General features: G+C 43.5%; 2 protein-coding genes and 1 long non-coding RNA gene across 7 annotated transcripts; 2 read left to right on the top strand and 1 right to left on the bottom strand.

Moving 5' to 3' along the window:
- Positions 1–1,049: 1,049 nt before the first annotated feature.
- taf9 (TAF9 RNA polymerase II, TATA box binding protein (TBP)-associated factor) lies at positions 1,050–3,770 on the top strand. Of its 2 annotated transcripts, none has more exons than XM_035177697.1 (7): positions 1,050–1,160; positions 2,046–2,127; positions 2,446–2,582; positions 2,800–2,934; positions 3,024–3,102; positions 3,205–3,318; positions 3,441–3,770. In XM_035177697.1, the coding sequence occupies exons 1-7, from the start codon at positions 1,125–1,127 to the stop codon at positions 3,596–3,598; spliced, it is 741 nt and encodes a 246-aa protein (XP_035033588.1). In that variant the 5' UTR covers positions 1,050–1,124; the 3' UTR covers positions 3,599–3,770. The 2 variants fall into 2 exon arrangements, with proteins under 2 accessions (XP_035033588.1, XP_035033586.1); XM_035177695.1 differs by having other exon boundaries at positions 3,432–3,770.
- Positions 3,771–7,684: 3,914 nt separating this feature from the next.
- arrb2a (arrestin, beta 2a) lies at positions 7,685–24,467 on the bottom strand. Of its 4 annotated transcripts, none has more exons than XM_035178747.2 (17): positions 24,011–24,467; positions 18,745–18,775; positions 18,454–18,514; positions 18,251–18,295; positions 17,077–17,174; positions 16,868–16,966; positions 16,475–16,534; positions 15,888–15,955; positions 15,291–15,426; positions 15,067–15,151; positions 14,611–14,683; positions 14,272–14,409; positions 13,169–13,252; positions 10,092–10,115; positions 9,300–9,376; positions 8,956–9,010; positions 7,685–8,619 (listed from the first exon to the last, which is right to left on the bottom strand). In XM_035178747.2, exons 1-17 carry the CDS (start codon positions 24,031–24,033, stop codon positions 8,532–8,534), a joined length of 1,245 nt encoding a protein of 414 aa, XP_035034638.1. In that variant the 5' UTR covers positions 24,034–24,467; the 3' UTR covers positions 7,685–8,531. The 4 variants fall into 4 exon arrangements, with proteins under 4 accessions (XP_035034638.1, XP_035034637.1, XP_035034640.1 ...); XM_035178746.2 differs by having other exon boundaries at positions 7,685–8,622; positions 24,011–24,459; XM_035178749.2 differs by lacking the exon at positions 10,092–10,115 and having other exon boundaries at positions 24,011–24,459.
- LOC118122186 lies at positions 21,730–22,580 on the top strand. The gene is made up of 2 exons (XR_004698435.1): positions 21,730–21,817; positions 22,012–22,580. It is a non-coding gene; the product is annotated as an uncharacterized LOC118122186 (long non-coding RNA).
- Positions 24,468–25,095: the final 628 nt, after the last annotated feature.

The raw sequence follows: 25,095 nt of genomic DNA, 5'->3' as shown, positions 1-25,095 counted from the left end.
AGAAGCTCGAGATGAATAATTTATGAAACCGAACTTTTTACTGTAACTACGTCTTTATGACACATAAGAAGCTACTTTATATTTGGGTTTAATTTGACTTCATATAATATTTATATTTATATTTAATCCACTATCCATTTTCAGTAGTGATAAGTAAATAAGTACATTTACTCAAGTACAGTACATTTTCAGTTTTCAGGTAGTTGTACTTTACACAATTTCTACTCCACTAAACCTCAGACACAAATATTCTTCAATTATTCTTCCACATAAATATGAATCTACTGATTACTAATTCATTTAGATTAAAGTTTAAAAAAACTTATACTAGAGTAGGATTGTACTGTTATAGATTTAAATACTTTCTAGTTCATATAAAAATAAAAAGTAACTTCACCTTAATCAAATGTGATGTGATGATAATATTCTGCTGATACAAAATAAACTTTATTCTGATGATATATTATAAATATATGGATCCATTTTACTCTTTAATATTAATTTATTGTTTATTTTTGATTTTTGATTCTTTATCTATTTTTTATTTATTCTTTATTTTGATTTTTGATTCTTTATTTATTTAGTATCCTTTATTTCTTTAATTTGTATTCTTTATTTCTATATATTTTGTTATTCTTTATTTTGTATTCTTTATTTTTCATTCTTTATTCTTTATTCTTTATTTCTTTAATTTGTATTCTTTATTTCTGTATTTTTTTATTCTATATTTTTTATTTCTTTAATTTGTGTTCTTTATTCGTAATTTATTTATTCTTAATTTTGTATTCTTTATTTATTCTTAATTTTTTTATTTTATATCTATTCTTTATTTATTATAGATTTTTTATTTAATTAGTATTCTTTATTTTGTATTCTTTACTTTTTAATCATTTTTTGAATTCTTTATTTATTCTGTACTCTTGATTTAATTTGTGTTCTTTATTTCTTTATTTCTTTATTTGTTTTTATTCTTTATCACAATTTCGGGTTCGTTAATTTTCTGATTTCTCACCATCAGTGTAATACCGCCACTCTCCTCCTGACCGGCAGGAGTCGCTGGAGGTTTGTGTCTGAGCTGATACACCCAGAGAAGAAGACGTGACGTCACCGCAGAGGAAATCAAAATGTCTGCTCCGAAAACGATCCCGAAAGATGCTCAGGTACCGAGTTTCACTCCGATCCACCGGGTCCGCGGTTCTGATCCGACTCATCGAACTGTAACGGATCGTTTAACGGTCACCGGACGTTTCTCTGAGCCGCCGAACGACGGCTAGCTTAGCTGCTAACGTTAGCATTGGACCGGCATTCACAACAATAGCTTTCTGCTAACTCGTTAGCTTAGCTGTTGTAGTTGTTTATGTGAGTGCAGGCTGCACTTTATGAACAGTAACGTTACCTCGATACTGAGAGACTGTGTATACTGAAGTAATCCGATTACTCACTGAGGTGGAAGTCTACTGTAAAAATAGTTAAAGTCATTTAAAGTTACATACATCAGCCTGACCTCTGACCTCAGCCTGACCTCTGACCTCATTGGTCTGATGTTTGAACTTTACCTGAAGGTTCTCTTCTGTTCTGACACGTGATTGGCTGATTGGATTCTACAGGTGTTCCTAATAAAGTGCTCACACTAGTGGCTCACAGCTGTTCATTGTAAATGTTTCTTCTGTATATGAGATATATTTATATATAATGACGATCACAGGCTGTAAATAAAGAGAAATGAAGCTAAAATATATCTCCGATACGAACGCTGCCACCTTGTGGTAGTGACGGTGTTGCAGAGTCCACACGGCTCACAACAGAGCCGAAGTCGGACATGATGAAACGTTGAATTGGACTGAAACACTTCAACATTCCACATTTTGTCACTGTTTGGTAATAACTGTTCATTGCTGAAGCGCAATGAATTCTGGGATATGTTGAACCGGGAAGGATCCACCTGTCGCAGCCTGCGTGTCGGGATGAACGGACTCATTCGAAACGGGACGGTCTATGATTCGTCTTTGTTTTCAGTCGTGTAACATGTTGTGTTGTTTCTCCAGGTGATGATCCAGATCCTGAAGGACATGGGCATCACCGAGTACGAACCTCGGGTCATCAACCAGATGTTGGAGTTCACCTACAGTGAGTCCACGATGCAGTTTCCCCCTGTGACACGGAGCTGAGCTGTACGGAGGCCTGAGCGGGACATAAATAATGAAGCTGGTTTTATGTTTATTGATGTTCCGTCTAAATAAGAAGCATCAGGAGAGGAAACAGTTTGTCTCCTGTCGTCTCTCAGCTCCTCCATCATCACTGACACTTGTTAGAGTTGGAACAGGAAGTAAAGAAGAAACAAGATCTTTAGATGTTGAAGCTGGAACTTTGAATTAAAACAGTTCAATTAAAATAATGATTTTTATGTGTCATCGTCAGTCTTTCACCGGCTGTTTGTGTTCGCAGGATACGTGACGACCATCATCGAGGACGCCAAAATCTACGCAACACACGCCAAGAAGTCCAACGTGGACGCCGACGACATTAAACTGGCGATCCAGTGCCGCATGGACCAGTCGTTCACTTCGCCGCCACCACGAGATGCAAGTCGCCTGTCGCTATACAAATGTCTTGTTTACAAATGTTTCTGTTGTCGAACAACAAAATAATTATCAACGTGACCATGAGTCGTGAACACGTTTCACAAGCTGCTGCTGAAACTGAATTCTTCAAATGAAGTTCATTTATTTTCATTGTGTAGTTTTGTGGTTTAATATTTGTGTATCAGTGTTGTAACGTGTGCGGCGTCCCTGTGTTCAGTTCCTGTTGGAGGTTGCGAGGCAGAAGAACCAGGCTCCTCTGCCGCTCATTAAACCGTACACGGGCCCTCGACTTCCTCCGGACCGGTACTGTCTGACGGCGCCAAACTACCGACTCAAGTCGATTCAGAAGAAGGTGAAAACTTCAATCTCATTTTAAAACATTTCATTTTCTCGTTCTGTTGGTTCTGCAGCTCAGTGACGTGAGGATTTGTTTTCTTCCAGGTGTCGTCTGCCGGCAGGATATCGGTGCCTCGCCTCAGTGTCAGCGCCGTCTCCAGCAGACCGACCACGCCGACCCTCGGTGAGTCTTATGGTGACCAGACTCCCTGTAATTCAGCTGTGAGGCCGTAGAGGGCGCTATGCACAGTGGACCTGTTTGTTCTGACTGGTGTCGTCTCCACAGGAACTCCATCGGTTCAGTCCATCACCACTAAAGTCGGAGCTCCGGTGTCTCTGACGGGTCAAAGGTTCACGGTGCAGATTCCACCGCCCTCTCAGACGACCACAACCAAAACCAGTAAGAACGTGACTCCTCCCACTCTTTGTATTTAGCTCCTGTTAAAAATAGTTACTGTAAATGTGAAGAAACCTGTAAAGTAAAAAGTATCAATTATTACTTCCTAACTTTTGTCCGGATAGCGACACCGTCCACGCCGGCCGTCTCCAATGTCCTGATCAACCCGTCTCTGATTGGCTCCAAAAACATCCTCATCACCACCAACATGGTGTCGCAGAACTCCGGGGGCGAGTCGCTGAAGAGGAAGCACGAGGACGACGACGACTACGACGCTTTATGACGACGAGACTGAAGACGATGGTTTTTTAAAAATGTTTCCTAACCTTTACAAAATGTTAGTAATGAGGCGGAGTCCTGTTCTCATTAGAAACTGTTGGTTTAGATTTTCTAGAACTTTTGTTAAAGACTCTTCAGTTCTGTGGATTTAAAATAAAACTTTATTAAAATGAAAATGAGCTGTGTCTGTTTTATCAGGAAAACTTGAAACTAAAACACGTGATGAGTGACCGACGAGTTCTGCTTCACAAAAAGTGACAAACAAGGTGCAAGCTCAAAGTTTGTGCAGAAGCTTTGTCTCCCAGTAGAGGGCGCTCCTCTCCTGCTGAAGCTGATACTCTTCAATTGATTGGAACTATTTCTTTGTTCACATCACTCACGCCATCCACCACGCCCCCTAACAAAGCCTGGGTCACGTTCAAGGTCAAAACCTTTCGTCAGTTTCCAGGTTGAACGTCATGTTTCCTCTAAACGTGTCAACGAGCTTCCTGGTTGGTTTTCTGTGGTTTGGTGGGTGTGTCAGAGGTGTCGTCCAATCAGCAGCGAGGCGTATATAAACTGTTTATAGAGTTCTGTACAAACAGAGACTGAAACATCTGGGACCCTCCAGGCTGTTTCTCTGTTGAAGTGGGTTTGCTGCCTTCTGATAGGCCCTGGTCTCCTGACTTCCTGGTTACTGGGAGACTCCGCCCACTCTTGATTGAATGATCTCTCCCTCCTCCCATCCTGTTTGTACGTCATAACGACGCAGAGATATCGACCTTCTCAGTTGCCGTGGTTACAACACTTCACTCAGATCTTTCGTTTTACACATTGTCACGTAACCTGCGTGTATCACTCATCAATCATTCACTGTCTGCAACCGTCCACACACTAACCTACATGAGCTGGAAGCAGCCGACCAATCAGAGCAGGGCTTCATCAAAACATTTTACAGTTTAACAAACATTAAAATGATCCACCTGAGCAGGTTTCCTTTAAATATGTAAATGCGATCAGTGAGTGAACAGTCGACATAAGAACTAATCCTGGTTCAGTTTCTTCTCATTCTGTTTCCGACGTGAAGGATTCTCCGGAGCACGCCGCAGCTTGATGACGTCATCAGTGACATCACAGTGTGACGCAACAGAAAGAATAGTTCAAAAAATCTGTCGTCAATTTTGTGGCAAAGTTTGAAGTTGAAGAAAATGGAAATAAGTGCGAGATTCCTCCAACAACACAATCACCAGGGAAACAGGATATGTTAGTTCATTTTACCTTTAATAATAAAAAGAAAACTAAAATAAAAATCTCAACATAAAAAATACATGGCAAAACAATAGACTCTTAAATGATTATGAGAATAATCATGGTTGTAAATGATGATACAGTAGATAATAATAGTAAGTCACCATAATAATAATCAGAAGCATAATAATCGTAATTCTATCGTTCTGGTGTTCGTCCACCAGCAGAAATCACTTCCTGTTTTAGAGACATCATGGTTAAGCATCGCACAGGCCGGGGGCGTGGCACTTGTCAAAATATTTTCACACTTAGCAAAGTTACCCCACAAATGCACAACGAAATAAAGACAGAATCACAGCTCGTACAATTCACAGCACTGCTTCCAAATCAAACGAATCAAATGAAAAGTTAAAAACATGCTCCGCTTCTTCTTCGTCCCTTCTGATCGCAGCTTCAGTGACGGGGGCGTTTGGCAGTTTTTCAGATCAGGAAACAAAACGTTCAAGAATCAAGTAGAAGACGCGACAAAGAATTAGGAATAAAAACATCTACTTTCCTGGAATAAGTGAAAATAAAATGAAACAAAAGTTCAGTGTTTTTCAGATGAAAAAGTCTGAAATGTTGAACTGAATAAAAACAAATAACTTAAAGGCAACGTACGAACATCGGAAAACAACTGATCAGAGCCAAGAAGAGAAAAGATCTAATGAGAATATTAGAAATAAATTGAACCCCGAGCTGCTGAAAAGTTTCCTGATAGAAGAAAAGAGAAACCTGGACGACGGCTGAGGCGGATGTGGTTGAAGGGAAACACTGCAGCCGCTTGGTTTAGTTTAAAAATGAATCTCTTTTAGTTTTTGGCTTCAGAGTTTTTCATGGCACTATGTTGAAACATTATTTTCTCACATGGCATCAACATTAAAGGAAAAGATGAAATTATTATGATGTAGATTTGGGGACATTGTCTGTGATGTTATGATAAAAATATTTTCAGGGTGTTGTTTTAAGTTAAACAGAAGAAAGCAGCAGTGAGAGAGAAAACACATTTTGATATTTAAAAAAATATTTTATGAGAAAAAAATGGCAGAAAACTAAAAGAATTAATTAAAACCACAATTTTATAATTTGGCCAGAAAAAATAAAATAAATAAACTACCTTACTAGAGCAACAGTTTTTTAAAATTTAAAATCAGACAAAAGTCAAACTTTTAGTTATTTTTCGAATTTGCTCGAGTATTTCTTTTAAATTCAGTTTATTATTCTGCATTTATGAAATCATTTTGAATCAATGTTTAAAAATAGAAGCTTTAGTTACAGTAAATAAGTCCCCAGGACGTTGTTTCTACTTCAAGTAGATGTATATTGAACCTGCTGATTCAGACATGTTGTTGGCAACAGTGTAAAAGGCACAAAGCAGTTTGAGTATTTATAATTCTACAACACAAGTTATAAGGATTTTAAGTGAGTCAATGAAAATAAACCAAAAATAAACTTCAGTGTTTCCCTTAAACGAGCAGACGATGAAGTTTGAGCCTCAGAAAACTTGATTTAATCATTTCTTCACACCTGAAGTGACGTCTGGTGATTTTCTACGTTTTTCTTAAGCTGTTTTCAGACCTGAGCTCCAGGTGGAATCCAGAGACTCGTCTCCAGAGCTTCGTCTCCAGAGACTCGTCTCCAGAGCTTCTCCAGAGACTCGTCTCCAGAGCTTCGTTCTCCAGAGACTCGTCTCCAGAGCTTCGCCTCCAGAGACTCGTCTCCAGAGCTTCGTCTCCAGAGCTTCTCCAGAGTTTGTGTTTCACAGCTGAACAACTCAGCAGCAGGTTTTCTGCACAGACTCGTTCACAGCATCAGATCCTCCTCCTGGTTCAGGTGAGAGGGGGGGCAGCCGGGTGCAGCAGACAGAGACAGGAAGTGACGTGTGACCTCTGCTGCAGAGGTCATGTGATCATGTTTACATCACCTGACACCTTCAGCTCTGATCACCACAAACTCTCTTCACATCTTCGTCTGTGTCTTCATCGTGTGTGTCAGCACTTCTTCACCAGAGGTTTGTTTTAGTTTCTTCATGTTTGTGTCCCGTGTTAGAAGCTCCCCCCACTCAGTGAATCAGTGGAGGATCCTCTGCTGTTCACACTGCTCCTGGATCTACACTTTATTCAGGAGGAGGAAGACAAACTGAGTGTGATCCTCCAGAGAAGATCCAGAGAACTGAGGAGCTCAGTCTGAAGCAGCTTAAGAGAAAATAAAACATAAAACCATCATGAATTCATCATCTGTAAATAAAATAAAATTTTCCTCCGACGTTAAAATTTCAGTTTGTACGTTTTATAAAATATAAGTATTTTTTGTTATCGTTCGGTTTCATCACCTTTGTGATGAAGATCAAAACCAATGACTGTAAATAAAGATGAACTGAAGACAATTCATCTGGATCGCCCCCTGGTGTCTGGCTGCAGTACAGGTCATAAACCCACCTCCTCCATGTTAGCAGATGGGACATGAACCAAACTAAAGAATCAGAGTAGACGTTAAATAAATGTTTGTAAAGATGTTTCTGTCATTCCAGGTCGTTCTCATCTCTCTGAAGTTCGTTCAAGTGTTTCTGATCAGTTTGGTTTGAATCAGTTATTTGATGATATGAAAACAGGCGGAGACGTGATGATTGGTCGAGTGCGTGTGTGGGCGGGACCTTGATACCACGGCTCCACCTGACGATCACTACTGAACAAATGGACTGTAAATAACATAATCACCACAAGATGGCAGCGTTCGTATCTGAGATATTTTAGCTTAATTTCTGGAGGAAGAGGATTTTCTTATTTATTATTTAAAATAAACTGATCTGATCTAGAAACAATAATTTGATTGTTTAACGACGGTTTATTTTCTTGTTGCTTTATTTTTTACAAACTGTCAGAAAAACGTAGACGACCAGACGTCTTCTGTCTGTGAAATGTTTGAAATAAAATGAAATGACTTCATCGACGCTGGAATGACTGAAAAAAACTGAAAAACCCCACAACCAGACAGTGAGAAACAAATGGACGAGGGGGGGGGGGGTCGGTGGATGCTGGTGAAATCGAACTTCAGTCGTCTGTAAGACTGTTGTGATTGAGTGTTTCCTCCTTTTGCGACCACAACATAAAAAGCGTCTACAGTGTAAATGTGAAGAAAAACTGCGTCAGCACAGATTTCTCCGCTCGTCTTCAAATATAAATCCCGTTTGTACGCGACGCTGATCATCGCCGCAGGAAAAGCTCGACATTCAAGAAGATTTTCAAAGTAAAAGAAGACAAACGCTGCTTCTTCTGTGAACAGAGTTCTTCATGTTTCTAATCTTTTTCCTCACGTGGTCGCCCTCTGGACTCCGCCCATACCTGAACGTCCTGAACTACAAACAAAGAAGCAGCTGATTTTCCATCTGGACCGCCAACATCTGTCCTGCAGCTGCTTAACATCTAGAGTTTTTTAACCTTCAGCAAAAACAGAGGGAAACGGAGAAGATGGATGGAGGAGGCGGTGGCAGGAAATGGCGGCAGCGTGATGAATGGCAGAAGCAAGAGAGGAAGAACACCAGCAAGGCCTGTGAGGCCTCCGTCTAAACACGCCCTCATCCATCAATGGGGAATGTAACGTGAAGAGTGTGTGTGTGTGGGTGTGTGTGTGTGTGGCGGGTTGAAGCAAGCGTATGAAGGGTTGGCGAAATCCTAGCAGTCCTCGTCTTTGTCATCCACGGCGCCTTTGAGTCGCAGGCGGGCGAAGTCCTCGAAGACGAAGTCGTCGTCCTGGGAGATGCTGCTGCGAGACGAAGGATGACGTCATCAAACACACCAATCAATCAAAAGTGAATGAAACTAGATGTTTAACAGAGATCAACAGATTTCTGATAAGATTTGATTATCATCCACAATATTATAATACAATATAATAAAAACAACCAGATGTGAAATGTCATTTTCTCCTGTAGAAGCTACAAGTCCAAATGATATCAACTGAAAGAAAATTCTTTCCTTTTTTGTTTTCTAATATTTGTTTTACTCAGAATCAAATGCTCGACCTGCTTCCAGGATTAAAACTCTTCAAGAAGATTTTAACAACATTTCAGAACGTAAACATCAGGTTTTTACTCACTTTGTGTCAAATTCTATCAAATTGGTGTCGATGGGCGGATCCATCTCTGGAACAGCTGTAACAAACACACAGGACGTCACTCCACTGTTTCCATGGAAACTGCCTCTCGTCTCTATGGTAATTCAGTGTATGATGAAAACCAGAGAGTAAAACCTGCTGATCGATCAGATACACTGAGCAATAAATCATTACAACTTTTATATGCAGCTATTTTAATAATCAATTCATCATTTCCATCATTTGTCAAGGAAAATTGGAGAAACCTGAAATGACATGACTACAACTCCCATAATCCCACACTGCTCGTTCAATGTGTGTGTGTGTGAGTGAGAGAGAGAACTCACCTGATTGAGGACGAGACACTGGAGCTTCCACAGGTTTAGGATGCATCAAGATGAAGGGGAGCTCCACAGACACGTCTCTACAACACACAGACACACACAGAGAGACAGACACACACACAGAGACAGAGACAGAGACACACACAGAGACGAGACAGAGACACACACAGAGACACACACACAGAGAGACAGAGACACACACAGAGACAGAGACACACACAGACAGAGACACACACAGAGACAGAGACACACACAGAGACAGAGACACACACACACACACACAGAGAACAGAGACACACACAGAGACACACACACACACACACAATATATAATGAAATCAAATGAACAGGACGTTGCAGATAAACATCTGTGTCTGTGTCTCTAAGCTTCTCTCGTTTAAAACCAATTCAAAAAGTTCTATCTCTGGTTCAAACTTCAGATCTGATCTGTTGTTTAAACCAGATTTTACTCACAATTTTAAGTTTCTATACATTGAACCAATATTGAAACCAATTTTAAACCAGTTTGAAGAAATTCATTTTGTTTAAAAAAAGATTTAGATCCACTTGAACAAAGTTAAGATTAGTTTAAGTCTAAACCAGTTTCAAACTAACCCGGTTTAGAACATTTTAATCTGGTTTAACTCTGGTTTAAAGCAGATTCCTCTCATGTTAAATCACATTATCTGTCATTTAATCCAGGTTTAAAACTTAAAACTGTGACGGACAGAGAAACCAGTGTTTTCATGTGTGCTGTGCTCGTCAAATGAAAACTGAGGCCGTCGCTCACATTTACCTCTCCAACATGCCTCGCAGCAGCCTGAAGGGGGCGACAGAGGGAGGGGCGGACACAGAAAGCCAAAAACACAGAGGGGAGATGAAATGAAAAGCAGGAGGCAACACAATCACAACAAACTACAGTGGAAGCAACAACAGTGAAGAGCAACTACAGCAGGAAGTCAGAGGAGGGAGCAGGAAGCCAGAGGAGGGAGCAGGAAGTCAGAGGAGGGAGCAGGAAGTCAAGTGGAGGGAGCAGGAAGCCAGAGGAGGGAGCAGGAAGTCAAGTGGAGGGAGCAGGAAGCCAGAGGAGGGAGCAGGAAGTCAAGAGGAGGGAGCAGGAAGCCAGAGGAGGGAGCAGGAAGTCAAGGAGGGAGCAGGAAGCCAGAGGAGGGAGCAGGAAGTCAAGTGGAGGGAGCAGGAAGCCAAGTGGAGGAAGCAGGAAGCCAGAGGAGGGAGCAGGAAGTCAAGTGGAGGGCAGGAAGCCAGAGGAGGGAGCAGGAAGTCAGAGGAGGGAGCAGGAAGCCAGAGGAGGGGCAGGAAGTCAGAGGAGGGAGCAGGAAGTCAAGTGGAGGGAGCAGGAAGCCAGAGGAGGGAGCAGGAAGTCAAGTGGAGGGAGCAGGAAGCCAGAGGAGGGAGCAGGAAGTCAAGTGGAGGGAGCAGGAAGCCAGAGGAGGGAGCAGGAAGCCAGAGGAGGGAGCAGGAAGTCAGAGGAGGGAGAGGAAGCATGGAGGAGGGAGGGGAGCAGGAAGTCAAGTGGAGGGAGAGAAGAGGAGGCAGGAAGTCAAGTGGAGGAGCAGGAAGCCAGAGGAGGGAGCAGGAAGTCAAGTGGAGGGAGGGAGGCAGGAAGTCAGTGGAGGGAGCAGAGTGAGGGCGGAAGCCAGTGGAGGAAGCAGGAAGCCAGAGGAGGGAGCAGGAAGTCAGAGGAGGAGCGGAACCAGAGGAGGGAGCAGGAAGTCAGAGGAGGGAGCAGGAAGTCAAGTGGGAGCAGGAAGTCAGAGGAGGGAGCAGGAAGCCAGAGGAGGGAGCAGGAAGTCAAGTGGAGGGAGCAGGAAGTCAAGTGGAGGGAGCAGGAAGTCAGAGGAGGGAGCAGGAAGTCAAGTGGAGGGAGCAGGAAGCCAAGGGGAGGGAGCAGGAAGCCAGTGGAGGGAGCAGGAAGTCAGAGGAGGGAGCAGGAAGTCAAGTGGAGGGAGCAGGAAGCCAGTGGAGGGAGCAGGAAGTCAAGTGGAGGGAGCAGGAAGTCAAGTGGAGGGCAGGAAGCCAGAGGAGGGAGCAGGAAGTCAAGTGGAGGGAGCAGAAGTCAAGTGGAGGGAGCAGGAAGCCAGAGGAGGGAGCAGGAAGTCAGAGGAGGGAGCAGGAAGCCAGAGGAGGGAGCAGGAAGCCAGAGGAGGGAGCAGGAAGTCAAGTGGAGGGAGCAGGAAGTCAGAGGAGGGCAGGAAGCCAGAGGAGGGAGCAGGAAGTCAAGTGGAGGGAGCAGGAAGTCAAGTGGAGGGAGCAGGAAGCCAGAGGAGGGAGCAGGAAGTCAGAGGAGGGAGCAGGAAGCCAGAGGAGGGAGCAGGAAGCCAGAGGAGGGAGCAGGAAGCCAGAGGAGGGAGCAGGAAGCCAGAGGAGGGAGCAGGAAGTCAAGTGGAGGGAGCAGGAAGCCAGAGGAGGGAGCAGGAAGTCAAGTGTCGGGAGCAGGAAGTCAAGTGGAGGGAGCAGGAAGCCAGAGGAGGGAGCAGGAAGTCGAGTGGAGGGAGCACGAAGTCGAGTGGAGGGAGCAGGAAGTCAGAGGAGGGAGCAGGAAGTCAAGTGGAGGGAGCAGGAAGTCAGAGGAGGGAGCAGGAAGTCAGAGGAGGGAGCAGGAAGCCAGAGGAGGGAGCAGGAAGTCAGAGGAGGGAACAGGAAGTCAGAGGAGGGGAAGGGAAGTGTGAGGCTGAGCTTCCCGTCAGGATCAAAATACAACTGGATAATTGTTCTACTTCCTGTGCTCATACAACAGCTGCCAATTATTCAATCCAATGAATCAATTTGTTTTCACCCAATCATATTCAAGAAGCTGAAGATAATTAGTTCATCATCATGTATGAACCAGATCAAAGACTGTAAACAAAGATCAAAGACTGTAAACAAAGATCAAAGACTGTAAACAAAGATCAAAGACTGTAAACAAAGATGACGACTCCTCTCCTGAATCCTGTGCAGAGCAGAGAAGACACAGTAGGTGGCGGTAATGCACCTTGATGTTAGTTGCTACCCACCAATTAACCAATTAACTGAACAAAGAAGAAGACAACGACACTTCCTCCAGAAATGAAGCTTAAATATCTCCACTCCAATACCAACGCTGCCATCTTGTGGTGATGACGTTATTTACAGTCAGTCTGTGCAGCAGTGATGCTGTGGTGTCGAGGCCCCGCCCACATTATTATTATTAATTAATTATTATATGAATTGTTGCTGCTATCATTAATAACATCTTTACACTCTTATTGTTCGTTATAACTTGTCAGAGCTGAAACCTGGTCTCCCCCATCTCTCTCTCCTCTCTCTTAATCCTGAGTCAGTCTCAGCTGTCAATCATCACGTCTCCGCCTGTTTTCATATCATCAAATAACTGATTCAAACCAAACTGATCAGAAACACTTGAACGAACATCAGAGAGATGAGAACGACCTGAAAAGACAGAAACATCTTTACAAACATTTATTTAACGTCTACTCTGATTCTTTAGTTTGGTTCATGTCCCATCTGCTAACATGGAGGAGGTGGAGTTGATGACCTGTACTGCAGCCAGACACCAGGGGGCGATAGAGCTGTCATTCCATCCATCTTTATTTACAGTCTGTGGTTTTAACGTTATCTGGTCAAGCAGAAACTTAAAGCTGAGGACAGGAAGTGATGTCAGCAGAGTGGGAGGGGTGTGTGTGTGTGTGTGTGTGTGTATGTATGTATGGATGTGTATGTATGTATGGGTGTGTGTGTGTGTGTATGTGTATGGATGTATGGATGTGTGTGTGTGTGTGTGTGTGTATGTGTGTGTGTGTGTGTGTGTGTATGTATGTTGTGTATGTGTGTGTGTGTGTGTGTGTGTGTGTGTGTGTGTGTGTGTGTTACCCTCCACGTGAGACCACCAGCTTCACTTTGACTCTGTACGACACCAGGATCCCCAGAACCTCTTTGTTGGTGACATCCTTCACACTAGAACACAAACAGAGCTGGTCACATCGCCCCCTGGTGGCCTGATCATCATCATCATCTGACCTGTTGCTGTCAATAACATCTTTACATTTATAATTATCAATGTGTGTGTGTGTGTGTCTGTGTGTATGAGTGAGTGTGAGAGTCTATGTGTGTGCGTGTGTCTCTGTTCCTCTGTGTGTGTGTGTCTTTGTGTCTCTCTCTGTTCCTCTGTGTGTGTCTCTCTCTCTCTGTCTCTGTGTGTGTCTCTCTCTCTCTCTGTGTGTGTGTCTCTCTCTGTGTGTGTGTCTCTCTCTGTGTGTGTGTGTCTCTCTCTGTGTGTGTCTCTCTGTGTGTGTCTCTCTCTGTTGTGTGTCTCTCTCTGTGTGTCTCTCTCTGTGTGTGTGTCTCTCTCTCTGTGTGTGTGTCTCTCTCTGTGTGTGTCTCTCTGTGTGTGTCTCTCTCTCTGTGTGTGTGTGTCTCTCTCTCTCTCTCTCTGTGTGTCTCTCTCTGTTCCTCTGTGTGTGTGTGTGTCTCTCTCTCTCTCTGTGTGTGTATGTCCCTCTCTGTGTGTCTCTCTGTGTGTGTCTCTCTCGTGTCTCTCTGTGTGTGTCTCTCTCTCTGTGTGTCTCTCTGTGTCTCTCTGTGTCTCTCTCTGTGTCTCTCTCTCTCTCTCTCTGTGTGTGTCCCTCTCTGTGTGTGTCTCTCTCTCTCTCTGTGTGTGTCTCTGTCTCTCTCTCTCTGTGTGTCTCTCTCTCTGTGTCTCTCTGTGTGTCTCTCTCTCTGTGTGTCTCTCTCTCTGTGTCTCTCTGTGTCTCTCTCTCTCTGTGTCTCTCTCTCTGTGTCTCTCTGTGTGTCTCTCTGTGTGTCTCTCTGCGTGTCTCTCTGTCTCTCTGTGTGTCTCTCTGTGTGTCTCTCTGTGTGTCTCTCTCTCTGTGTCTCTCTCTGTGTCTCTCTCTCTGTGTCTCTCTGTGTGTGTCTCTCTCTCTCTGTGTCTCTCTCTCTGCGTGTCTCTCTGTGTGTGTCTCTGCGTGAGTTACATGGTGGACGAGGCCAGGTTGGTGTCTTCATGCTTCAGCTTCCCGTCCAGAGCGAGTCCTCTCTTCTCTCTGTTCTTGTCGAGCGTCGGAGTCAGAGTGTAAACTTTACAGAAGGTGGAGCTGGACGACACCTGGTCACTATGGAGACCACACACTGCTGTCAATCAAACTGTTCAGGTAAACCACACCCACTGGCTGTACAAACAGTTCTACATCCTGTTTGAAAGCACTTAGTGAAATAAGGTCAAACAGTGAGTGAATACGTTTGAAATGTTTCCAGATGTGATGTTTGGTTGAACTCTGGATGTGAATTGATTGATGAACACAAGAGGAACTTACTCTGCCTCCAGCTGAGCCACAGGACATTTGTACTGAGCCGTACTGAACAGACAGATGTCTGCATACTGACGCACTGCAGAGACACAACATGTTACACAACATGTTACACAACATGTTACACATGGGAATCACGTGAGGAAGGAAACATGTTCACAAGTCAATACCTACAAAATCATCCATGTTCATTTATTCAAGGAAACTAAGCCGTTCTTTTCTGATCCGTGAAAATCTGCAAACTTCAGCTTCGCGACTTGTTCCAATGTTTATTGGTTTACGGCCACCTCCTGGTGTGGAGTATGAAGAACGTCCTGATGGACCAACCGACCACGTGACCTCTGACCTGGTCTGTGTGACCTCTGACGACCAGGTTTTAACACGAGACACATTTATTTTCACTGTTTAAAAAACGGGAAATAGAAACAGGAGGAGAAAGAGGAGGAACGAAGGAGAACACACCTGAAATCTTGACCCTCTTGACGGTCTTGGTGGAGTTGTTGGTGACGTGAACGTTGACACTGATGGGCTCGCCGTGGTAATACAGCTACACACACACACACAGGAAGAGTAGATCAACACAATCACCTCATCAGTCTCCAACAGTAAAGGCTCCTCATTTATTTGTGTCCGAGAGTGTGTGGTTAGATGTGAGTGTGTGTGTGGTTACTTGTGTGTGTGTGTACCTCCTTGTCCAGAGAGGCCTCCAGGTGCAGGGACCTGTCCGACATCAGGAAGCTGCGAGTCGTCTCCACCATCGGCTGAGGACCTGGTTTCTCTGGAGCATATTGAACCTTCCTGATGACCAGACGCACTGAGTTCCTGCTCTCACACACACACACACACACACACACACACACACACACACACACACACACACACACACACACACTTTAGTTTTTATTTCAACAGTTTGATGAAACTAAAGATGAATAAACTTGATCTTCTTCTTCCTTCATTTTAACTGAATGTGATTTTAGGAGAAACAGTGACACCAACAGAGACGACAGTAGAACTACACCCTCGCTCTGAACTCCCTCTGATGAGCATTGAAGCTGTCGGCCATGTTTGTTTACCACACGTTTATTTCTTTCTCCTCAGAGAAAAGATTAGTTGTTTCCAGGTTTTTTCTCATTTGTTTAAAAAATGAAACAAACTAAAATAAAGTCTGATCCAGAGTCAGCTGATGAATTTCTTCGTACATTCCGATGTGTTCCTGTTGACGGACGTGAGAAGCTAGAGCTCATTTCTCCAGCTCTCTAAATCCTCACAAACCTTCTCACCTCTTGTGAATCTTCTCTTCTATCGACTTGGCGCAGAAAGCTCTGATCTCGAAGTCGACGCCACAGGCCTGAGGACACAGACCAGAACAAAACTGTTCAGCTGCTGATGTTCCATCGACCCCTCCTCACTTTCTGGTTTGACCCTCAGGACGAAGGCTGAACGTACTTTTATTCTGAATCTCTTCTCTGCTGAGGTTCAGGAGGAGAAGCAGGAAAACTTTTCATTTAAATCACAACTGAGGCTCAATTAAGGTTTAAAAACATCCAATTCTGTGTTGTTCTATATATAATATATTGTTTTTGAAAAACTCCAATGTTTCAGTGCAGGTTTTATTGTTTACTGAAATAAAGAAAGTGTTTAAATGTCTATTGAAATGGACGTCACTTCCTGTCTCTGTCTGCTGCACCCGGCTGCTCCACCTCTCACCTGAACCAGGAGGAGGATCTGATGCTGTGTTGTTCAGCTGGGAAACAAACTGTGGAGACGACTCTCTGGAGCTCAGGTCTGAAAACAGCTTGTGTGTGTCTGTGTGTGTGTGTGTGTGTGTGTGTGTGTGTGTGTGTGTGTGTGTGTGTGTGTGTGTTACCTTCCCAGTGTCCTCTGGGCCGGGCTGTAAAGTGACAGAACACGGGAGGTTCTGAGGAATCTGAATCAACAGACATAAAAAAGTTCCGTTTCTGAATCAAACCATACAATAAAGACATATGAACAAAATCTTTACAGTTAAAAATCACCAACACAAATAACCATGTGAACAAGTTGTGTGACCTCTGACCCTGACGAGTCACGTTCAGTTGTTAATAAAGTTTTCAAAGCAGCACAGGCTGACGTGGGCTCGGAGAAACTCTAAAGGAGCTGCAGACGACGGGAGGACGAGAGTTAGAGTCAACCAGACGTCGATGAATGAAACCTGTTTCGATCTCAAACAGGAACCAGGACAAGCTGGAGAGCGACAGCCACACGCGGTCATGGGACTCACAGTGAAGTAGAAGGGATGTGCATGTTGGCCGAGTTTCTTCAGCAGCCGCTCCTGAAGGCGACTGTTTGGTTTCCGCTCCTCGGGCACCGGAGGAAACGCCTGTCAGACGTAGAGCAGGGTTTATTAAAGGAGATAAGTGAAACCACAGGAAGGTCATATGTTCAATGTTAAAATACACAGGTCAAGTTTGAGTACTGAGTTACTCTGACCTGGAAGGTGGAGATGTAGAGATCCTTCCTGAACGACAGACCCAGCACGTCCAGGTCCTCACGTCCGTAACGAAACGCACACGTCAGCGTGACGAAGACTGTGGCGAGGAAGAGAAAAGAAATCGGTTGGTTTTTTGTCACATGACTCATCACCTGAGCATTTCTTCAATAAAATGTCTAAAAACCATCGGACCTGCATTATATATGTTTACTTACATTATACACAATGTTTCCAACCATGTTCTGTTCAAGCTAACACGACCTTTCATTCTGTTTACAGGTTCTGACCAAACTATGTATGACACAGCTAGCTCGTTGAAGCTCCTCCCACTAAAGTGCAAACACAGAGGAACCAAGTGACCCAAAGAAAACAACAACTCCCACAATCCTCTGCTGCTTCACCAAGTCCAACGACTTAGTTTGGGCTTTTGAGACCCACATATACTGAGATTATACCTTGTAGGTTTAAACGCGTAGAATTAAGTTATTATGATGAAACGTCACTTTTTTTATTTCTGAATTGATTTTTCCTGATGACAGTGAAGATCACACATGAGCTCCAGGTGAAATCCAGAGACTCGTCTCCAGAGACTCGTCTCCAGAGCTTCTCCAGAGTTTGTGTTTCACAGCTGAACAACTCAGCAGCAGGTTTTCTGCACAGACTCGTTCACAGCATCAGATCCTCCTCCTGGTTCAGGTGAGGGGGGGGGCAGCCGGGTGCAGCAGACAGAGACAGGAAGTGACGTGTGACCTCTGCTGCAGAGGTCATGTGATCATGTAGACATCACCTGACACCTTCAGCTCTGATCACCACAAACTCCTCACATCTTCGTCTGTGTCTTCATCGTGTGTGTCAGCACTTCTTCACCAGAGGTTTGTTTTAGTTTCTTCATGTTTGTGTCCCGTGTTAGAAGCTCCCCCACAAACTGAGTGTGATCCTCCAGAGAAGATCCAGAGAACTGAGGAGCTCAGTCTGAAGCAGCGATGGTAAGTTTGAGGACTGTGGGAAAGTTGATACGTTGTCTCTTTTAAGTTTCTGTCTGTGACAACGTTTTTTTTGATCAAACACTTTTTCTCTTCAGGTTTTTGAAGTAGAGTTAAAACTCTACTTTTAACTTTTTCTCTGTATTTGTGTTTCATCACACGCTTGGAGCTCAGGAGGAAGTGGTCTTACCTTTCCTGTCCTTCAGATACTCGGGGTCGACGAGGATCACTCCGTCTGTCAGCAGGAGGAAGGAAGACAAAACGCTGCGTCAGCACCAACACCACACTTTGTTCACTCAGCTGGTTTTAAACATGTGACCTTTCAACTGACGGATTCTATCTGCTCAGCAACTGGAAAAACATTTTCTACTGAGCACGAAACGCTCGACTCACCTACAGGATCCACGTGATCCAGATGATCCACAAAGTCTCTTTTTCCCAGGTAAACTGTCACCTGAACACAAACCTCACGTTTAGTCACTTTCTTTAATTCTAAAAAAAACGTACAAAAACAAACTTGACAAAATGTTTGTCACGACTTTGAATTCTGACTCAGGTTCTTCTTATTATCCACAGTCAAAGTTCCTCTGTAAAGACGTCTGTCTCCACTCGTCTGAGTTTCCACAGATAAAACTGAACATTTCCTCTCAGTCGAGTCGGTTGTAAAATAAAGGACTGACTCACCTTACAGTTGGGGCTGGACTTCTTGAAAACTCTGAGAAGTTTGGAAAGAGGAAGAGGAGGAAAAAGAGGAAGAAGAGAAGACAGTGACGTTAGTTTTATTTTTCAGTGTTTGTTTGAATGTAGAAACTGAGACGCTGTAAAAAGTGTGAGAGAATATTCAGTGAAAATAATCGGAGGAAACTAAGTCAGTTTATTTCAACACGACAGGAAGTTGAGGAGGAAGTGAAGAAAGAGAAATAAAAGGAAGTTACTATGGCGTCAGTGCTGAGGTTTAACAGACTGACACCATAAACCTGGTCCTCACAGAGGTGGCTGATGGGAAACGGGTTCAATGTTGATGGCGTGATGTTTTCTTAGCGTTTACAGTCACAGCTCAGTGAACAGACGGTCTCCCAGGATTCCTTGCTCTTTCTTGTCATGGTCGGCAGGGGGAGGGATTCATCCTCTCTGGGGGCGGGGCCTGATGCTTGTTTTGTTGGCATGTGCAAATATTAAAACTCTTCGTCTACATCAACATTTAACGCTTTTTCTTTCAGATTCTGACGATGGACGACTAACGCTTTCCTTCTGCTGCTGGGCTCATGGCGAGCGAGCTGACCAATCAGAGCAGGGCTTTATCAAGAGGGGGGTCTTAAAGAGACAGGAGCTAAAACCAAGTGACGCACGCGCACACACGCACACGCACACACACACACACGCACACGCACACGCACACACACGTTTGTGTGACGACAGGGTTCTGATCAGCAGATTCATAAAAGCTCAGTTTTTTTCTAAACTGCTGCAAACTTTGATTTGAGGTGAAATAGAAACATGAAAGTCAACATGTCTGTTTCCATCTGCTTCTTCAATTCCAACTTAATTCCATCGGTCAGAGATGACACCACAAAAAGTCCATCTCAGCTGACTGACGTCCAGACGTCACATGTTCTAACACGTCATACATGTACATGTTTATCACAGAGTCCAGACCATGATGACAGAAACGTGAGATCCATGATATGAAGGAACATCAGCAGGTTGAGTCAGACATCACAGCTGATTTACATTACAACGTACTGTTCATACAACTAAAGAAATAGTGCTAAAGGAACAAGGTCAACCTAAACTTAATATTTTAACATATTTAAATTCTGATTGTTAAATATTAAGACTTTAAGACCCTGAATCCCAATTTTCTTTTTGATCACAAACAAACCGAGTCCAGTTAGAACCAGATCGTCCTGCAGCAGTTTGATTGACAGCTTTCTCACCAAACCAGTCAATACACCAGAGTCCCGGCCACTTCCTGGTGGCAGCACACAAACAGGAAGTAACAAACACAGCGGCTTGTGTCTGGTTTGAAGCCGCAGCAGTAAAAGAAAATGAAAATCAGGCGAAGCTGCTGCCTTCAATGAACCTGCAGCTTCCTGTCGCTGATAAATTTAGACCAACACACACAACAACATACAACTGAGTCTGATCCAGTCTCATCGGCCGCAGGACTCAAACACAACTTCAGATTTCACTGTCAGAGCTGGAACTCACCAACATCATCAACTGGACCATTTTCTGTCTTTGCTTTATAAAAACTACACAACAGTAAGAAACGTGACAAAGCAACAACAACAACAACAGTGAGAAACTATTCAGATTTCAAAAGATTCCAAACAAGAGAAAAGCAGGAAACTCTGACACTAAAGAATCTGAACGTTTAAACTCCGACCACTGGAGCATTTTGTTAAATCATCAGAATAAATAAAAGAATAATGTTGATAAAAACAAGTCGCTAATTAGCGGATAACAGAGTCAAATCAAGATGGAGGACACTTGTTTCTTGCCCAGACTTGAAGTGATGTTGACATGACGCAGTCTGTGGTCACAGGAGGACGGGACTTTCCTCTCCCTGTTTGTCTCAGCCTTCGTCCCTGCAGACCTTTCCACTGCAGGTGGATCAGCCGCCGGCGCCGCTCGCCACCATGACACATTCATTCGGGTTGAGAGATGTGGAAGCAGCAAGCAGAGCGTGAAGGCGTGTTTACACGCAGCGGTTTTATTCCCACGGGCGTCAGGTTCCACATCACGACTGTCAAGCTGGACCACTGCTTGTGCAGGTAAACATGTGACGGCAGGAGATTAAAAAACAAAGTCACAGTTCAGACGCACATCATCAGTCAAAGAAACGACCTGCTCATCAAATCCATCAGGTTTGATCAATCAGAAACAGTCATTCCATTTCCTGTAGTTAGTGTTTGTGAAGCAGCAGCAGGTTGTCGGGTCCGACTCGTTCAAACAGGAACATCTGGGGAACATCAGGCGAGGGGCGGAGCCTGTAGAGCAGCAGGGGCGGAGCCTGTAGAGCAGCAGGAGGCCGGACATGACGTATAAACTCTGCTGTGGAAAGATCAGTGTTGTTGTTTACAGCTCATCCACACCGGCGTCGGCCCTCATCACCAGAAGATCTGGAACCTCCTCGTGTTTCCAAGTCGACGTCTTCGTCTTCTACGTGTACGAGGAACCCGTAAGGAACATGTCAGGAACACGTCAGAGCTTCATATCTGATAGCCATCTTGTCTAAGAAGATTCTGGATTAATTCACAACGTAGAAAAGGAGTTTGACAGATGAGATTTTGGCTCGGTAAAGAGTAAAAGAATAACTTGTCTCCCGTCTTCAGATCAAATCGATGTTGTGACGAGCAGCTGAATCTGATCTGAAGCTTCATGAGTTTCAAACTGTTTCTCACATACAGAACATGTCAGGAACATGTGTGTGGTTCAGTTCACGTCTGAAAAAAACTTTGACTCACGTCTCATCCTTCACCAATTTTACAGGAAACTGTACAAAACTGTTAAACCCTAGTTTTTGTGTAAACAGACGAACGGACAGATGAAAACATAACGATGAAAACGAGCTAATGAAGTGTTTTAAAAAGACTTAAAAACACTGACACATCCAATCACACGGCTCAGCTGCTGGCATCAGCTGTACTAATTGAATTTATTTAATCAGCTGATCTGACGCAGGTTCTTTTCAGTTTCTGATCCTCGATGAGTCACTGACGTCTTTTAAATTAATTCTTAAAAAAACTTTAGTGTGAGTTTGAGATGTTGATTTCATCCTTTACTCTGCAATATTCAAATTCTCCATATCTATGTTATTATAAATGTTTAGATTTTCTTTTATCGTCATTTTAAGCCTGTTCAGCACTTGTTTTAAAATGTATTTCAATCCTTGTTTTATCATTTATTTATAATCTCACATCACTGTTTCGTCTGTGGTGACTTCAGTTTGTGTTGCAGGAGATCATCATCATCATTGATAGGAACCAGAGTGTGAAGCCACAGTTTTCCTGTGTGATAACGTCTCAATGTTCCAGGAAGTTTCCTCATGTCAGTGTTCACATGGCGTCACCCCCCCGCTTCCCACCTGTTTCCTATCAGGAAGTAACATGTGGGCAGAGACAGGAAGTCCAGGCTGAAGTGGACAGAGACAGAGACAGAGACACACGATCACAAAGTTCAACCCAGCAGCCAGATTAAAAAAATGAACTGTTAACAAACACGTACGAGAAACGAGTGAAGACAAAGTGTTTGTGTTGATCAGCTGTGAATCGTCTTCGTCTCTACAACCAAAGTTCGTCTGTTTCATCTTAGTCATCAATGTGTCACTTCCTCATGTTTGTAGCATATTTATCATTTATTCTACATTTTCTTTGTCTGTAACAGTTTATATAAAAATACCCAATATTGTTTTAAACCTACTTAAGAACAAAGAGAATTATACATGACATGTTTGAGCTGGATGTGATGTCATTTCTTGTCTTGTGTATAAAGTGAATCATAAAAACAGCTGTCAATCATTTTCCCGCCAATCAACCAATCACTGCAGCTCTTCAATTAACAACAAACGCCTGTCACATGATAAAACTACAAATGAGGATTCTGCCAAAAGTTAAATCAAGATGAAAATGTTCCTATAATTAATTATGATAGATGTCACGTTATTATTTGTGTTTTGTTTAAAGATGATTGACGGTTCTTTACTTCAGAGAATTAGAAACCCTTCTAAATATCTTCTAAACCTGATGCAGATCAGTTACATGTTAAACCTCCTCACTGTGTTTACACAATGTGTTAATGAGATCTATACATATATCACCTTTATGTTGCTATTGATGAAAATGTCATTGTAATAATTATTCATACTGACTTATCTCCCAGCTCGAATAAAACATCATGTACATGAGAAAGAAGACGTCAGAACTTTTCTTGTAGAACACAGTAGATCTGAGGACTAGAGATTCCTTTAGCAGCTGTTTTGATATTTATAGTCTGTTTGTTTGTAACAGATCTTTCAGTTAATGGCTCTTGATGAAAAGAATCAGACATATTTAAAGTGATATTTATGAGGACATTAAAGCTATGAGCTCTACTGACAGATCGTCCCTCTAAAGCCACTTTGACTTGATCTGTTTGAAACTATTGCTTGTTTCTTTTATCCTGTTCCTGGTTTGAGATCTTCTTCTTTCCTCGGTTTATTGGTGGGCGGCAACCAACGTCTTCATATTCGTATCGGTATCACCATTCAGATGCAGCAGTGAGTGTTAGCACCTGAGGATCAAAGGAACCGGTTGATCCGGATCCAGGGCTTTGATCACCTGCTCACTGCGGCTCCTGCTTCGTTCTCATGCGGTGTCATGAGCCACAAACACGGGCCAGCACGGGCCAGCACGGGCCAGCCTCCACCGACCTGCGCTAGAACAGCTTCGATTTGATGAAGTCCTCGTTCATCACAGGTGTGAATAAAGACAAGGTGTTCGTGTGTCGGTGGACATGAGGCGTCGGGTTAGTGAGCAGGGATCGATGCCGCCCACCTCGCCGTGTTGTGGGACTCCCTGTGTCCACGGTGACAGCTGGTTTCTATTCACCACACAGACGTGTAGGGGGGGCAGCGGCAGGTTCGCGATCACACACGGATTCAAACATCAGTCACACGCTTCATCTGACAGATTAGTGACCGGAGGAGCTCCGTCCTGTCCGCGGTTAGCTAACCCCACCCTGCCGAGCTAACTTGGCCTCCCCGAAGAAGAGGTCATCGCCCCGGAGGCTCGAACACGACCCGGGGGCTGGCTGAGTCATCCCCGGGCCGGTTCCCCCCAGGAAGCGGCTAAATGTGTGCAGCACAGCCGGAGAAAAGCCCCCCCGCCCGGCCCCGCCGCCGCTCGGCTAACGCTAGCGAAGTGCGTGAGCTCCGCTGCTAACTAGCTGTTAGCATGTTAGCTCCTACCTGGTGCCCGCCTTGTCCCCCATCTCCTCGGCAGGCGGACGACAGAAGATCCCGACAAACTGAGCCTGGAGGCGGGGAAGGATGGACGTTAGACCCGGGGAGTGTTGACGGAGCTCCGCTCACAAGATCCGCTCAGAAGAGCCAGAAGATCCAGAAGATCCGCTCAGAAGATCCGCTCAGATAACGACTGTGTCCGGATGATAATTTCATTTAGCGCCGCCTCGACTGCTCCGACTTCCGCAAAGACAGGATGTGTGTGTGTGAGTGTGTGTGTTTGCACGCACACACTCACACACAAACAAACACAAACACACTCAGTCTCCAGCATCAGTTTAAATGTTAAAAGACAGAAGATGATTCATCGATGAGAAAAGAAACTGAATCACTGACACGTGAAGAAGTGACACAGGTCAGGACCCACAACAAATATACACAATATACACTAACACACACAAACAGAAATACACAAACAAACAAACACAGAAATACACAAAAAACAAAGAAGTACACAAACAAACACAGAAATACACAAACACAAACATACACAAACAAACACACAGAAATACACAAATACAAACACAGAAATACACAAACAAACACAGAAATACACAAACACAAACAAACACAGAAATACACAAACACAAACACAGAAATACACAAACACAAAGAAATACACAAACAAACACAGATATACACAAACACACACAGAAATACACAAACAAAACAGAAATACACAAACACAAATAAATACACAAACAAACACAGATATACACAAACACACACGAAATACACAAACACAGAAATACACAAACACACAGAAATACACAAACACACACAGAAATACACAAACACAGAAATACACAAACAAACACAGATATACACAAACAAACACAGAAATACACAAACAAACACAGAAATACACAAACAGATATACACAAACAAACACAGAAATACACAAACACAGAAATACACAAACAAACAGAAATACACAAACAAACACAGAAATACACAAACAAACAGATATACACAAACAAACACAGATATACACAAACAAACACAGAAATACACAAACAAACACAGAAATA

The sequence above is a fragment of the Hippoglossus stenolepis genome, chromosome 15 (genome assembly GCF_022539355.2).
Source record: "Hippoglossus stenolepis isolate QCI-W04-F060 chromosome 15, HSTE1.2, whole genome shotgun sequence".
NCBI classification, from domain to species: Eukaryota; Metazoa; Chordata; class Actinopteri; order Pleuronectiformes; family Pleuronectidae; genus Hippoglossus; species Hippoglossus stenolepis.
Note: the sequence above shows the minus strand (reverse complement) of the source record. Positions and strands in the feature narration are given on the sequence as shown.